We start from the raw sequence: 16,894 nt of genomic DNA on the forward strand, positions 1-16,894 counted from the left end.
GGCAAATGTTCAGGTTTCTATTTGATTGGGTTTTATCCCAGGCTGTGGCTGAGGCACTCAAGGACATTCACAGAGTTTTCTATAAACCAATCTTTCTGTGTGATTAGGGTCATTTTCCAGTTGGGAGCTGAACCTTTTGCCCAGTCTGAGTTTACTGGGTTTCCTTAAAGGATATCTCTATATGTTTCTTCACTTTCCTTCTACTGTGATGAGTCTGCTATCAGCACACTTTACTTTTGAGATGGTGCTCTGCTGGTTTCCTTCAAACATGATGCTTAGAATCTTGTTTCTCAGAGTCTGAAGGTGCTCTTTTTCGAAAGACATCCTGGGATTTTTAATGACCACAGAGAGTCAGGTCCTCGGTTCTTTAGTCTGGAGGATGGTGCTTTTTACAGTGTAGTATCCTCATCCCTATACTGGGGTGTTTGGACTCACACAGACCAAAGGGTGAGCACCCCTTGATGGCTTCTCTAACACCTCTTCCAGCAGCAACCTATTTTTTCCATGAGGTTTCCCATCCAGGTCTTGACCAGTCTCAACCCTGCTTAGCTTCAGCTTCAGTAAACCAATCTTGGTCTGCTAGGTGACATGGCTGTCGGCTCACTCAACTTGAGTGACCATCAGGCCCTTCTCCATCAGATGTGAGATCTAGGAAGAGTCCTGGTTGTTTCAAACGTCTTCCTTTAAGGTTAACAAAAACTACATGCTTCTGAGACCCTTTAGTAAAGCAGAATTTTTTTCTTAAACTCTTCTTCAGAAATGTGGCTTGGCTCAAACCTATTTCTGAGCTCTTCAGGCAGTTCCTTTTGACCTCAATGCATGGTTTTTGATCTGATGTGCATTATCAGCTTTTAGACCTTTTATTAAGACCTATGTGACTTTTCCCAAATCATACCCTCAGTTGAATTTGCCACAGGTTCACTTAACCTGAAATGTAGTAACGTCTACAAGCAATATGAGTGCTCTTGAGCTAAATTTTAAGTTTCAGATATGAATACTTATTGAATTAAATAATTGTATATATTTTTAAAATTTGTATTAATTTCTTTAAGATTTTAAAAACCGTGTTTGCCCTATATAAATATTTTGAAAATTTGAAAACATTTTATGTTTTGTAAAATAAATAAATAAATAAATAAATAAAAATAAATAAATATATATATATGTATATTTGCATTAAAATTCACATGGACTTTAACATTATAATACTTAATTGATAAACTTGACAAGATTGTTGTAATTTGAGTGCAAAGGAAAGTAGTGATTTAAAAAAATTAAAAGATGTATTACTCTTATCTGTTTGACAAAAAAATTGCATTTTAGGTTAAATGCACCAACTCTTATACAGTGAGCCTCCTACTGTTCAGCTTCTACACTCCACATCTAAATTTCTCTTGATGAAAAAAAGCAAAAAGTGCAACTTATGATACTAAATAAAATAGTAACGTCTGTTTTATAAAATCATCATCACATTTTCAATAATACTGATCTAGACTTAAAGTAGTAAAAATAAGCTACTCTGTTGTTCAAAAGTTTATTTAAAAAGTTTACATTTCAGCTGAATGTAAATTCAGCTTTACGATCACAAGAATACATGCCATTTTAAATGATCTTAAAATAGAAAATATTTATTTTAAGTTTTGCAGAATTACAGTATTGCGTGTTTTAATTAAACAAATTAATTCCTAGAAAAAAACACACACACACACACACACACACACACACACACACATTACAAATTCTAAACATTTGAACAGTAGAGTGCATAAAAGGAGCTGGTACATAAAACTTCACAGCACGACCCCATTAACTGGTGTAGTGTTTATTTTTTTTAATACACGTTTAACTACACTGAAACTGTTACTATACAGCACTTTGAACAAAAAAACACGATTTATTCATGCTTTGAGTAGCTGTATCACCCTCTTCTCCACAGACCTTTACAGTTAATTCAATGCAGACCTCCGCTCTGTAGACTCTGTTAATAATTTAATTTCATTGGTATTGTATTAATGCCGAACCAAAGCCAAAAAACATATTTTACCTAACACTTTAACACCATTGTTTTGCTGCTTTGCCAGCACTGCCGTTTCCTTCAGGATCTGCAAACCTAGTCATTTCCAACTATTGATTGTTCCTATGTGAGCTGTAATTTGGTTTTAGTGGCGATCCTAACACGAATACGGTTTCACACTCACAGTGTGTGCTCCGGTCTGCTTTTCATATTGTTTTTCTTTAGAGCATTTGTTTGAGAGCAAATACTGCATGTTTTGAGATGTCATCATCTGATGTGTAGTTTGATTAGTGTGTGTGCTTAGACTATGTTCTCCTAGAAACTTCGGCCAAAGGCTCTTTTCTTTTTCCTAGCACTGGGTTTAGCTACCCAGTGATAACTCCAAATGACCCACAGCAGGCCTTGAACGCTTATTTCGTACCAAAAAAAGCACTGTAAATAGAGAGTTGGCCTGACCTTTAGCACAGTTCTTAACAGCATTCATATAGACAACACACTAATGTAGCCTTTTTGGCCTAAATTGTTGTAAATAAAATAAAGGTACAAAGCAGGCGTGCATTACCATGTTATATCGAAGAGCTATGTTATTGCATGTAATAATCTGATATTATTAATGTACGCCTTACGTTTAAGAAACTCTTACATAAATCTGTATTATTGCAGGAGCTTAAAAGTATCACATTCATGGATGAGCACAATAAATTATTACTGTTTATTTTTTTCATTGTGACTGCATTTCGCAAATAACATTATATTTGTTAAAAAAGACTTTCAAATTTTGATTCCAATTAGACAAAAGCAATACTTCTGTTATTTTAAAAATGGCATGCAAATGCTGTTGTCTGTCTAGAATTATACCAGTCATTATCAGACCATAATGAGTCTGTAGCTCAGCTTTGTCCATGTTTACATGTTTAAATTGAACTACATTTGACCGTAATGTTGTGTGCTTGCTCTGAGAGACGCATTAAATGTAGTAAGCTATGCAAAAACCGCCAGTTTTGTACTTACTGTGGCTTATTTGCATTTCTCTCCTACCAGCTTTATTAATTGTCCATAATTCTTCGTTAGTGTTCAGATCTTGCCCGTCAAACTAGCTCTTAATGCGGTTCAGATTTGGCGGCTGACCAGGACAGTCCTATCAGCGTAGGTCTGTCAGCACGGTTCCTGAATAACCTCTGGACTCTGGGAGCCTGCTTGCTCTATTTTTGGATATCTGGGAAGCACATAATTCATTTGGCCTGAACTTTGGAGTGTGAGACAGGGCAACTCTTCACCTGACGAGCTGCCTTTTTGCTTGTTGATTGGCGAGAGCTGGTACATCTTGTCACTCGTGTGAAAATGCATTGTATTGATTTTTAGGTATTCATTTAGAAGCTCCGTTTGAGAATGACTCGTTCAACCTCGACGGGATCAACACGTATGGCGTGCTACATCCAAACTGGAAGTTGACTTTTCTAGTTTAGCATTTCCACACAGTAAAGTGTGTGTACACAATACAAGGACAGAGCCCAGAGCACTGAAAGAAGCAGCCAAAGGCCATTGTGCATGTTCCAGAATAGATAGAGGGACCAGGCATCTGTCAGATTTCCAAGAAGCTTCAGGATGTGCCGTCAGATAAGCAAGGAAGGAAACCATCAACAGCCATTTCATTAAACTTCAGGCTTATTTTAGGATCTTTTGTTAGTGCTCTTTGACTGCGTGACTGTGCGCAGCATTGCATGGTGATGTGGCCAAAACAAACTGTCAACACTCTTTATCCTTATGATAAACTGTCTAAATATGAATGTTTACTCTGAGTTATCAATGCAGGAACTGTAAACCACTGGTCTTCCTAGAAGCTGTGTTGTTGCATTGCGGCTGTAGGGGTCACTGTAGCTCCATTCATAAGCCAAAGTGATTTACAGTATGGTAAAAGAAAATATGGTAATAATTTCTTCTTACTTAACCCTGTGGTCATGTATCATATGTATAATCTAATATAGATGCATGTAAATATGTATAAAGAGCTCCCCTTTTCCCATAAATATAAATTAATTCGGATATGTTCAAGCAAAAGCTGGAAAAAACAACCTCTGAGAAAAAGAGACACAAATCACACTGTAAAATGGTTTAGATATGATGAAGGGCCTTCTGTTGTTGAGCAACAGATGATATTGTGACGGATCAGAGCTGCAAATCCAGGCAGTACTGTTCTGTGTGTGTGTGTGTGTGTGTGTGTGTGTGTGTGTGTGTTCCAATGCTTGTTAAGTCACTGTTTGTCTCAAGGTAAGATATGAAACCTTTAAAAATTAAGCACGTCTCAATGAATCTCCTAGTCTGACATTATTATCACTGAGAAATCATTACTATCCTAACTTTTACTTTCAATCAATATTTGATGTGAAGTTCTTTTAGAGGACTGAGTCCCATATACGCAGCACTGAATGACTTTTTTTGTTTCTTTTTTTACCATTATTGTTGCTTTGAAAGTCTGTGTTCCCATGGTCACTTTTATTTTGGCTGGATGGTGTGTCCGCTTTGACCCGAAACGTGTCAGCGGGACAGCCAACACTGAGGCCAGCTCTTCTGTTTGCTGCAGTCTGGCATGAGACGAACGACAGCATGTGTTGTTTTGAGGAGGAGAGCGGCAGCAGTATCAGGTAGCTAGGAGATTTGTGACAACAGCAACACAGTGTCTATGAGTTTAGAAGTGAGGGACTAAAGCTTGTTTGGTTTTATCACGCTCAGACACTTCAAGGAGGTTTTACTAAGGATGATAAAGTAGGCTTTGAAGTCACTGGTGCTTCGCTATTTAGCCAAAGTTGGCTTGAAGAGGATGATTGAAGTTCCTGCCATCACTCTTCAAAGTCATTTAAACGTAGGTCTTTAGTAACCTTTAATTGTTGTTATTACTTTGTAGCATCTTTATTAAATATACAGTGGAGCCAAAAGACTTTAAGACTATGAAGGCACCTTTAAAAAACATCTTAAATTTATCAAATTAAGTACAAAATATCAAACCAAATAGCATCTGTAAACCATGTAAATTATTAGAGCTTTTCTGTGACTTTTAACCACCTGGTACAAAGGTCAATTTAAGTGTTGAAGTTTACACCAGCATCCTAGCAGAGATACCACAGGTATAGTTTATCAGATTAATTGTATAATATGCCATTACAGTTTTTGTCTTGCCTGGGTTCATAGACATTGCTTAGGTTAAACCAGGATTAGGCCATGGTTCGATTAGTATTTATTTAAGTAGCTTTTATAAACATACCTTAGATAAAAAAAACACTACTGGTGTGCAACAACAATGAAACTGATATATTTTAAAAGGTTAGTTCAGCCCAAAATGAAAATTCTGTCCATAATTACTCATCCCCCATGTCTTTCCAAACCCATAAGACCTTCCTTCATCTTTGGAACATCAAAATTAAGATATCTGATCCTCCATAGACAGCAACACAACTGAAATGTTTCCAGGTCTAGAAACATAACATTAGTAAATACATCGGTAAAATGGTCCATGTGATATCAGTGGCTCAACTTTTTTTGTAGAAGGAAAACAAAAGATCAGTCAGTACAAATTTCTTTCAGACCATTAAAAAAGACCCCAAAAAAGCACAAAAAGTGTGCTTGTGCTGTGTTTAAAATCAGCTCAACTTGGTGATAGCATGTGTTTTAAACTTGACCTAACACTTTAACGAACTCTTACTGCTTTCCTTCTTCACGAGTCTCCCCGCTGCTCTGCCAGCGAGCTGCAGGAGGAAAATACTAGTTAGAGCAGCTTTACCAGCAAACAAGCAAGTACCATTAAAATAAATCAAACAAGGCGGTGAAGAAAAGCGTGGTTTATCGTACCACTATGACTCTTATCCTCACGCGCTGCAGCCGGAGGAAGAGTCACTTTAATACTGCAGCTCGACTCAGAGACTAAGATATTCTTACAGAAACGTAAACGTGGCTTTATATCTTGCAAATAACATCAGAATATTATTCAAAATTAAATTCAAAATTCACAATAACACGCTGTACACAACATATACTGTACGCAACCTAGGAAACAATAATAAAGCTGCAAAACCAAATATGATTTACTGTGACAGTTTGCTAGCTTTGAATAGTACGCTCTCTGATCATCCAATCAAAGAACGAGAAAATGCTGACGTTATCGCAAGGCTGCGAGATGACGCTGGGGCTGTCAACCCGAAGTCTGATTGGTTAATCCAACATTTTAAATGCCATTGATTTTAAGGTACAGAAGCCTGTGCTGCTGATTCTGAAAACCTTGGGCAGATTTCTCTGACCCTGGCAACACGATTGCTGAAATTTGATTGGAGACTGGAAGCAGCGCAACCAAAAGAAAATCTATGAAACAAGGAGAATATATTATTGGAGATCATTTAGTACACATTTATGGAAAAATAAAGTAAAACTAAGTCAGGGATTGTTAGAATGTTTAGACCAGCAGTGAAGGCTTTGCTAAATGGCAAAAAACCCCAAACTCTTCAACAGCGCTATAACCATGTTCTCAGTTGCTTTATTCATATGCATGTGTAGTGAGGTATCAACACTGTCAGGCTGTATGAATGTGTCTCCTAGAGTATCTGCTGTTTGTCATAGTATCAGTGCAGTGCAAATTCAGATTTGTTTTATGGCATTCTTCCATTAAAAAAAAAAAAACGACTGCATATGTCATCAAAAAACAATAGATTTCCCAGTCCCTGCTGAAAGAAAGCTTGCATAAGGGGATAAAATGTAACAACGAACAAAAGAAAAAAGGGGCAGGTCATCCGTACCAGTGCCAAGGGTGCAATAATGTCCCACTGAACTTCAATGGTCAGTGTGTATTTGTCAGTCAAACATCTAGTGGGAGTTATGTGTTTTGTAACAAAATAATATTGCATAAACATTAGACAACTAACGGTCAAATCAAATGTTTAATTATCTCAACTTTTCTAATTAGAATATTAGAACTACACTGTTTTATCAGACACAGCTCTTTCTTTATGTTCAGCGAGGATCTTAGATTTAAAAGTGCTGAAATAGTTCAACATTTAAAAGGATTTTTCATCATCTCACATAAACAACTTTTTCTTTTTCAAGGTCTTGTTTCTTTACTGAAACCAGATTGCGAAAATGAATTTAAAGGGTTTGTGGAAGATAAAGACTTTCTTATGAACAGCCGCCTGCACATCTAACATTCTCCGTATTTTTTCATGACTTAGCACACATGCGTGTGTGTCACACATCAGGTGCAGCCTTCCCACAATGACCCGCTAATCACGTCCCACAGCTATTTCACAAGACTCCCACCATGATGCCGTAGATATTCACAATGCGCGCCTGAGGCGCTCATCCGCAACCACTTTGGCTGATGAAAGTCTGTGCAAAAAAATTAAAAAATCCAGTTAGACTTGATGGTTTGGGGAAAGCCCTGTCGTGAGCAACGGTGGATCTTGGCAGATGAGAAGGAAGGGAGAAAGAAGAAATTATAGCAGAGATGAATGTGCATGTGAGAAATTTGTGCCTTTGGCTCCCACTGAACAAAAGTAGCCGAGGAAACACCCACGATGCTGCCGAGTCTGGAACCAGCTAGTTCAGACCGGTAGCTGTTAGAGGAGGGGGTGGGATAGGAAGTGGGGGGAGAAAATGAAAGAAAAAGGGCAATTCAGAACCAGGATGGTGTTATGAATGACACATTGAAAATTCTAAGTGTCTGGTTGACGTGACTCATCTCTCACGCTCTGCTGGTGATGTAATCTTTTTGGCCAGGGCTATTATTAGCAACCTGTGCCAAATCAACATCAGCAGCAGATCTCTGAAAGGAGCATATTAACCCTCTGAGATGTTCTCTTTTTTTCTGAAAATCCAGATTAAGTAAATAGAAACATGTTAAAAAAGTGCGTGTGTAACATTTTATTATATATAAAAAAACCTGTGATAGTGTGGTTTACAGAGACAAACGAAAGAACCTACGTACATTGAAACTATTTGAAAGCCAATTATTTATTTTTTTAACTGCCCTTTGATGTAATGTTTTTGGAATAATTCTGGAATGAAAATAAATCAATAAGAATTTAAACATTTTAAAAAATGTATTAATGTTTTGTTTTTTGACGGTGTTTGTTTGTTTAAATACACAGGACATTTTAGGAAAAAAAAAAAAAGTTTTATTCTGGTAATGTTGCTCTGGGGCAAAGCAGTGCAATTCAGATTAAGCTTAAGATAGTGATACAACTTTTTATTTTTCTATTTGTTGAAAAAAAAAGAGAATTGAATCATGTAAACTGCATTACCATGCTTGGTAAAAAAAACAAAAAAAAACAAAGTAAGAACATGTTACTTTTTTGTTAGCGCAGTCATAACAATTTAACTCACACTCATATAATACATGGAAACATAGTCCTCAGAGAAGATGTCAAAACACCATCTATCATGCAGCGGAGCGAAGGTTGATTTATTCTTCAAAACAGCAACTAATACCACACCTTGAGCCGAATATATATCTTGCTTGTTGCTTGATGACTAATACATATGCATCCTCCAGACAGGAAGCAGTCCAGCCGGCTCTCTCTCTCCTGAGGAGGAAGGCAGACGGATCTTTGCTATATTATTACCCTGCGATTTTTCCCTTCACATCACCCTGCATTTACAAATTTCCATCAGCTGGAGATGAGCTGAGTGTTTTGTCCACGCATAATGTATATCATTAGACTGCTCTGCATTATTTTCACACGTGTTTGTTTTACATAGTACATATGCCCACTGGGCTGGTGCTGAGCTTTACCTGTCTGACTGATGTGTGTGGAAATCAGCTCGAGGCCACAGACTGCTTGACTCCTTTATAGTCGGCTCTGGTAAAGGGGGGGAGGTGCATCGGTGACTAACACAGTATCTATATATAGTAACACTCAAAGGCACACCGATGGAGTACAGGACTGGAGTGGCTCTGAGTGCAGCTAACTGCAAAAAAACACTGCAGAGATTAATGCGTTCACCTGCTTCTCAGGTATGCCTGTAAAATAATTCAATTAAAAAAAAAGAAAGACGTTTGAGCTCACTGGATATAGAGAGTTAACAATCCACGTTCACATATTGTGTATTTTTAGGAAAGGATTTTAATTTATTGATTTTTTAATGATCACCGAAGCACATCCAGTATTACTCGTCGAAGCAAAATGTAACATTTCTAAGCTCAGTATGTACTGCTGCAAGATTGAATTCGTTTTTATTTAGACTCGCTCCAGATATCATGTCTTACAAATCAGCGTTTCGACACTTGAGAAGGAGGCAACAAGTTTATCATCATTCACACTGTACTGACATGTGGTCAGTTCCGTTCCCCGCCGACTTGTGTGACGGGACGTCTGCATGGTTAGAGAGCGATGTTTGACTGAAGCCGGTTTAATGCTTTGTGGCTGCCCAGAGAAATTATAAGTGATGCACCCTACTTTTTTTTCTTGTCAGATGAAATAAAACCGCTTTTGTTGCATTGAGACCAAAAGAAAATGCAGTTGTGATCGTGAAAAAAACATATCTAAATAGTTTGGAATTATGTCTCAAGGCCAGTTATATATACGTAAAGCAGATACATCGATCACAGAGCCATTGGTGTTGTTTTATACTGATTTGTCCTTCAATAAAGCAGTTTAGTGCACATGTTGAAGTAGCTTTTGCTGTGTTGCTCCTGGCTGGCTGTCATTCTTACTTCAGCATGCATGCTTCCCCAGTCAGCCTGTCAGTCAAGACATAATGTTTTTAATGCATGGTGTAAGGCTATTTTAAGCTCGGTGTCTTCCTCTGGGTATAGAAGGTATCTGTGGAGACTCCAAGTCAGCTGTGAATTAGCTGCAAAAATATTGTTTATCTTTACATTCCCAGCTGATTTCCTACCATAGCAACTTCATTGTTTAATGTTTTAATGTGGGCAAAAAAAAAAAAAAAAAAAAAAAATATATATATATATATATATATATATATATATATATATATATATATATATATATATATATATATATATATATATATATATATATATATATATATATATATATATATATATATATATATATATATATATTTTTTTTTTTTTTTTTTTTTTTTGGCAAAAATATATAAACACTTTAAAGCATTATACATTTATCTGACTTAACTGTAAATCTACTTATTAAGATTTTTGTTTTCCAAATTGGCATTTAAATATATAGATGTGTTTTTATTGTTCCTTAGGTGTTGGTAGATCGATTGTGCATTAACACATATTTTATATCCATCATACAACCAGACAGGGAACCAAACCAAACAAACCACAATAGTGAATGTCTGTCTTCTTGGGCATTAATTCAGACAAGACAGGACTGTTTGGCACTAATCCAGCATTGTCATTAAAAAGCTGATAATGCTGTCAGTGACTCATCTCTCAGTCTCCATAATGACAGCCCTGACACAGCTCTGTTTCTTTGTCAGGAACCAACTGACCTTAGAGAAAAAATGTTGCCATTCAGGCCTCCTACTGAATAATATAATCTGCTTTCTTTGTCATAAAACGTGTTTCTAAAGCATTTAAGATTCACTTGAAATTCAACATTTTACTTCAGCCTATATTAAATTATTATATGTGTGTATATATATATATATATATATATATATATATATATATATATATATATATATATATATATATATATATATATATATATATATATATTTTTTTTTTTTTTCTCTCTATTTGTCTCTATATTTAATAATTAAAATAACAATTCTCTATTTTTATTATTATTATTTGGCTGTATTTATTTATTTCTAATAGACATTGACAGATGTCACACTTTCCCATAAACCTCACCAAATTTATTTTGCTTCTCACTTTCTGACATCTATTTTTTACAGCTTCTTTATAATAAACGTACTAATAAGTCAATGTGTGAATTAAATAGATTGCAAAGGTACAGGTGTGGGTTTTATTTTGAACTCACGATATAAGCTCATGAGCTGTCGTGCACACATGTACTGTTTACACCCGTATTGTTTATGGTACAGCACAGAGCAGTACATCCGTCCTATAAACACAAGGCGTATCAGATTGTATGGTCTATTTTCTGCCACTCCCTGTTATGGGTTTGAATGATTGCTCTGAAAGGATAAGCAGATCCACATTATCAAGTGCATCTGGTCTTGAGGGCTGTCTCCAGGCCAGACAGGTCCCAGACAGAGGGTCCTCTGATCTCCACTGTGGCTCTCTATCATCCGTCTTCAATCTCAAGTCCCTGAATGAACCGTTGTCCCCCAATCAGCTCTGGTTATGTCATCGGAGGCCACGCGTTTCACATGACAGGGGTGCTGATGTCTTATTAATCAGGAACTGTTAAGCCGGAGCCATGTTGCCTGTATTTATACAGCAGGATAAATGGTCGACTAGGGCCGGTGATAAGCCTGTTGTGGATTGATGTATGAACTGAACGGGTCATTCGTGATGAACTGAGTTAGCTGCTACTTTTAGCTTCAGAAGTCTTTCTGGATGTCTCTTTTGTTACATAAGCCAGTGGGATAAATTGTGGAGCAGAGAATCACGCAGAAAGGTTATTAAAGGAGGAGGATGGTGCCGCTGCTATCAGCAGCTAGTGTTACTGATGTGATCGTCTGTGTGTGAGTGTGTGCGTGTGAGCAAGTCGTATTGAATGGGAACCCGATCGCATCTCCTCCCTGTTTACTCACACGAGTGTATGCCCCAGGGAAGACTACAGAAACAAAAATCATTGGTGTGCATTAATGAAGGTATCACTGTAGATCCTGTAATGACTTTCTAGTTTGAATGTGATTTAATATTTTTACTGTGACACAGACATCTGTTTCCTTACTTTCTTTTTTTCTAACTATTTTCTAGCAGTATTTTGTTAACATTAGGCTATGAGGGATATGTGTGTCTAAACAGATAATTAGTTTAATTAGTTGAATTAGTTAAAAATGTCATTGCTGGGTCACTTCAGTAATAGCATTCAAAAGAGCTTTTATAGCAGAAAGGTTAAGTTCAATAGACTATGCATATACAACAGCACATATGAGACATATTTTTTTTTTTCATTAAAATAGCTTTTTTATTTTATTTAAAATTTTAGTTTATTGCAAATAAATGGTTAGTTCTGGCAAAGCAGAATTTTCAGCAGCCACTGCTACAGTCTTTATTTGCTTTGTTTATTCTTCATAAATCATTCTAGTATATTGATTTGGTTCTCAATAAACAGAATTAGTTTGAAATAAAAATCTTTTAAACATTTTGATCACTTTCGATCAATTTAATTTTTTTTCCGGAATGAAAGTATATAGAAAAGCTTGCTAACCCCAAATATTTTACTAACCCTTAATTGTTGTAAAATGTGAAATATAGGTCACAAACTAAACTGATGAATACGTTTGAGCGAACACGTCTTTTATGAGTTTTTTCATGAGATTATTTCATGACCCTGCTAAGCAACGCATACAGTACTGAGCTTTTGGTTTTTTGGAAGCGTTCCCGCATTTCCATGCCAGAGTCACGCTTCCCAGCATGCACCTGATGGACACTGCATATTGCGGACATCCCTGCCCTCTTTTCCTTCCCGCGTCGACACCTCCTCCTCACTGTCCTCTTGACTTTTATCCCAACAGTACCTCATTTAATGACTCCATATTTCCCTTCACTCAGCAGCCAGGATAGGTTTTCCATAGGCTCAGTTTCCCCTCAATTTGGGTTTCCCAACAGGGACTCTAACCACTGTGAAAAACAGTGTTGTTTGTCTTGAAAGGGTCACAGTATTCATGGAATGGACCGTTACCTAGTGCCCTTCAACAGAGTTGTCTGCTGGTTTTTTTTTCTTTTTTTATGTGTCCTCAAATACAGTTCTGAGAGGTCACAGACAAGGTGAAACTACCCAGTTTTTTGTGTTTGTTTTGGATAAGTTTTGCACTGCTCCTGAACTGTTCATTGACCATTGGGCTGGGGTTATATCTTTTTTTTTATTGGGGACACTTCATTTCTAGCAATTATCAGTGATTTGATTACAGAGACCGTCTCTGCATTTAATACAAAATAAGCGTTTAATCTCGTCATTATACATTATACACTTTGTTCTCCTACTTGATACGGTTCAGTGCTTTGATACAATGTATATTTTTATAAGGGCTATATAAATAAAAGTGAAAACTGATATTTTGTCGAGCCAAACTGTAAATAGGAAACTAGTTTATAAGGTTAGAATATATAATCATGTATAATATATACTATTGATCACATATCCAAATGCCTTCATTTCTAAAACAGTTTTGGGAAAAAAATATATTTAATGAAAATGTAATATGAATGTATTTTTTTTTATTAATGTTACAATTTACAAGGAAGCTATCTGCTTAAACACTCACACGCACAATAATTCGTCAACTGTCACTCTTTTTTCTGTCCATACTGCAATGTGATGTAACAGTCACATGGTCAAGACTTGACAGTGTCAGCTTTTCAAATATTTATCAAAAATATTATAAGTATAAATTATTTAAGAACAGTCTTAGACATTTGAGATGCTCTTCAGGGACTCTTCAGTGATATGACTGAATGCTGAGAGTCATCTGAATGTGTGATTTCTGCTGAGTACGAGGACTCCAGGGCCTCTGATGATGTATCTTTCACTCTGTGTTTCTCAGATTTGTTTCCTGGTGTCTGCATTCCGTGGACGTATATTCTCAGAGGACAGTTGTGCTGCTCTTGGCCTCTTCTTCCATTACTTTCACCTCAGCCAGTTCAGCTGGATGCTCATACAGGTAAATGACTTTTTCATCAACAGTACAGTACTGTATAGTTAGTGTAACAGGTTATTCCACTGACCAACTGAATACTTAATCCCACCCCACTGGTGAAATTATTCATGATGAATAATTCATGATGACCTGATGATTATTACCCCAGTTCTTAAAGACATAGTACACTCAAGGATGAAAGATCTGTTTAAATGCTATTTAATACCTTTGAAGCACAAAAGATGGTATTTTGAAAAACTTTGGTCTCCAAACTGTTGCTGGTAGCCATTGACCTCTATACTATGGGGAAAAAATACTATGGTCAATGTATATCAGCAACTGTTTGGTTATTCAAATTCTTCAAAATACCTTATTTCATGTTCAACAGAACAAGGCAAGGGTTGGGACAACATAAAGGTGCGTAAATAATGGCAAAACTTTTATTTTATTTTAAACTATACCTTTGAAAATTTGAGCTCATGGTCTTTTTCAGAAGAAAAGTTTTACTACAGGACAGTTGAAGGTGTCGCATAAACTTTCACTTGAACAATAAGCTTACTTACACAGAAGGTAAAAAAAAAAATTCACAATATCTCATCAATCACACACCTTCGTTGTAGTTGTACATAGTGTTTGGTATATGTTACCTTCAGAAAATAGACTGTCTGAAAAGATTTTACCCAGAAGTTAATCTGAAACCTAGTTTCTTGATTCTACTTTTTCTCTCTAATGTTTATTTGTAAGTATGATTAGTGCATAATCTCAAAAGAGCTTTTGAGAATTCAACAAATATCATAGGCCCTTGGTTTCAACTTGTTGCTGAAGATGAGGGAATGTTTGCACATAAATATCACGCCATGAACAGGAAGAGGGTTGCCTTATAAAGACAAGTGTCTTTTTGTAGTGTACATGTGTGTGCAGTCCAGGTAATCCTTGAGATCAAAGGATAGTAATACCTGATGTTTTGGACAATTTGACATGTTTTTTTTTATGCAAACTTGCATGATGTTTGTGTGAGGGTTAAGCTTAGGGGTATAGTTAAGTATAGTGGATAGAATATAAAGTTTGTACAGTAAACAAACCATTATGTCTATAGAGAATCTTCCTGATACAATCAAAATGTGTGCGTGTGTGTGTATGTGTGTAGTGGTACACATGGTTTATGAGGGCACAAATGTATATAATGCCATGGGTACTACAAGGTAAACATGATTTATGAAGACACTTCCTGTGTCTCCATAAATAAAGGCTTAAAAAACATAAAAAAAAATTGTCAGCAGTTTTCTGTGAGGGGTTAGGATTAGGGCAATAGAAAAAACATTTTGTAAAGTATAAAAAAATGAATCTATGAGGAGTCCCCATAAATCACAAATGCAAGTATATGTGTGTCAAATAACAAATTCCTCTTGTTTAAATACAGTCTTGTTCATCATGATGTTTGATCATCATAACTTTTCATTGTCAGCTTAGGAATGGGCATGATTCATACACAATGTTCAATCCGTTAGGAAACACATGATTTACCTTACGTGCTGCTTGACATGATCCAGTTACATGTGATTCTTCTGGTGGAAATTTTGGAGGCAGTTGTGCTAGCACGCCTACAATAGCTGTTCAGAGCCCTTTTAAAAATCCATCCTATAAATCTTGCCGGACCTGTACCCTTTCGCCTGCTCCTTTCCTTTGTACGGTAATCCCTTCTAAGTACAGAAACCTGTCTCTGGAAGTCAACTCACTCAAAGCTATGAAGGTTGTCTTGTTCCCCGAAAGCAGAAACAGGATTTGGCCCTAACATGTTTAATGAAATGAAAAAAGAACATGGCTTTTAATCCCTCAAAGTCCCAGAACACAAACATCTGGGTCCATGTTGCATTGAATTTCTCCCTTTAGTTTGAAAAGACATAGGGCTGAGCATTGACCCTAGAGGAACCTCTCACCTAAATTGGAACTTCTTGACATCAAAGTTGATTTTGCTCACATAGTGGGATTATCTTGTTTTCCTCAATGATGCTGAAAAACACCAGGGATTTAGCTGTTTACATAGTCCATGTAATCTCTATTGGCACTCGTTACATTGGTGTTGAAAGATTATGAAAGAGAACATGAAATAAACTAACTGGCTAATAACAAAAATAGGTTTTAGGATTATGGAGCCATGAGTTGTGGAAGGACCAAAGTGTAAAGGCCAGTATGTTTATGTAAGTGTGTAAGTTAATTTGTTTAGAAGTGGGTGCTAGTTTATGAAAACACATGGAATATATCACACAAAAGTTGCGTTTAGTGGAAAAGGTAAATCGTGATTCAGACTGGAAAGTATTTGCATCCTGCAGAGAATGATTTGAACATGTGCTTGTCTTTATTTCAAAAGAGTCTGAAAACAGCTGGCAAATGAGCCTGTAATAAACCTTTGCGTGATATGAATGTGAATTGAACGTGACATAATTGTTAAACTGGCAGTTTTCACATTGGTTTATTACTTTGAGACATATTTTATTACAAAAGCTGAATCTTATTCAGTCACCACACGCAATCCACTTTAACTAGAAGCTAAATGCAAGTTTGTCAGAAGATGATAGTCTGTATCCTCTACAATCTAGAACTCAGAACCAATCTGCATGATGTGGAATTGCACAGTACAAATTGCGTTCACCGCAAATTTTACGTTATGTCTTTGTTCGCTCAAGAGTGGAATACATTACACATATTTTATTATCCAAACAGATTTTAAAATGCTAGGCATCATTTTGCAGCTGCTGTTAGTTCTTCAGACTGCAAATCCGAGCAAATGTATTCTAGCCTTCAATGGAAATAGTACAGATGTTCCACGCCTACGTTAAAAGGGTTCTGAAAGAAATACAATTTATCAATGAAAGCTATTGATCTAAGAGTTCTTTCCTATGCAGTGGGACTCATGTTTCAGTCTGTCCTAAAATAGCCATCCGATAAATCCCAGAGACTCCCTATACTGGCACAGTTAAAACACCAGATCAATGGAAGTTGTGAGACAGGGCACTCTCAATGGCGGAGTGCCAACCTCTTCCGTAATTACAAAGAGGCTGGAGAGGGATTGCAGAGAGGTTCAACACCTAAAAGCTAATACTACATCCTGCCAGCTTCTCTTTTTGTTTC

The 16,894-nt window shown here is 36.5% G+C and overlaps 1 protein-coding gene across 1 annotated transcript in view; it reads left to right on the plus strand.

The window, feature by feature from the left end:
* adgrv1 (adhesion G protein-coupled receptor V1) overlaps positions 1-16,894 on the plus strand; it is a 105,387-nt gene that overhangs the window by 71,289 nt on the left and 17,204 nt on the right. Inside the window, exon 84 of the mRNA XM_043240614.1 lies at positions 13,673-13,789. Within this exon, the coding sequence (XP_043096549.1) occupies positions 13,673-13,789 (117 nt within the window). The remainder of the gene's footprint in view (positions 1-13,672; positions 13,790-16,894) is intronic.

Source organism: Puntigrus tetrazona, chromosome 5 (assembly GCF_018831695.1).
Source record: "Puntigrus tetrazona isolate hp1 chromosome 5, ASM1883169v1, whole genome shotgun sequence".
NCBI classification, from domain to species: Eukaryota; Metazoa; Chordata; class Actinopteri; order Cypriniformes; family Cyprinidae; genus Puntigrus; species Puntigrus tetrazona.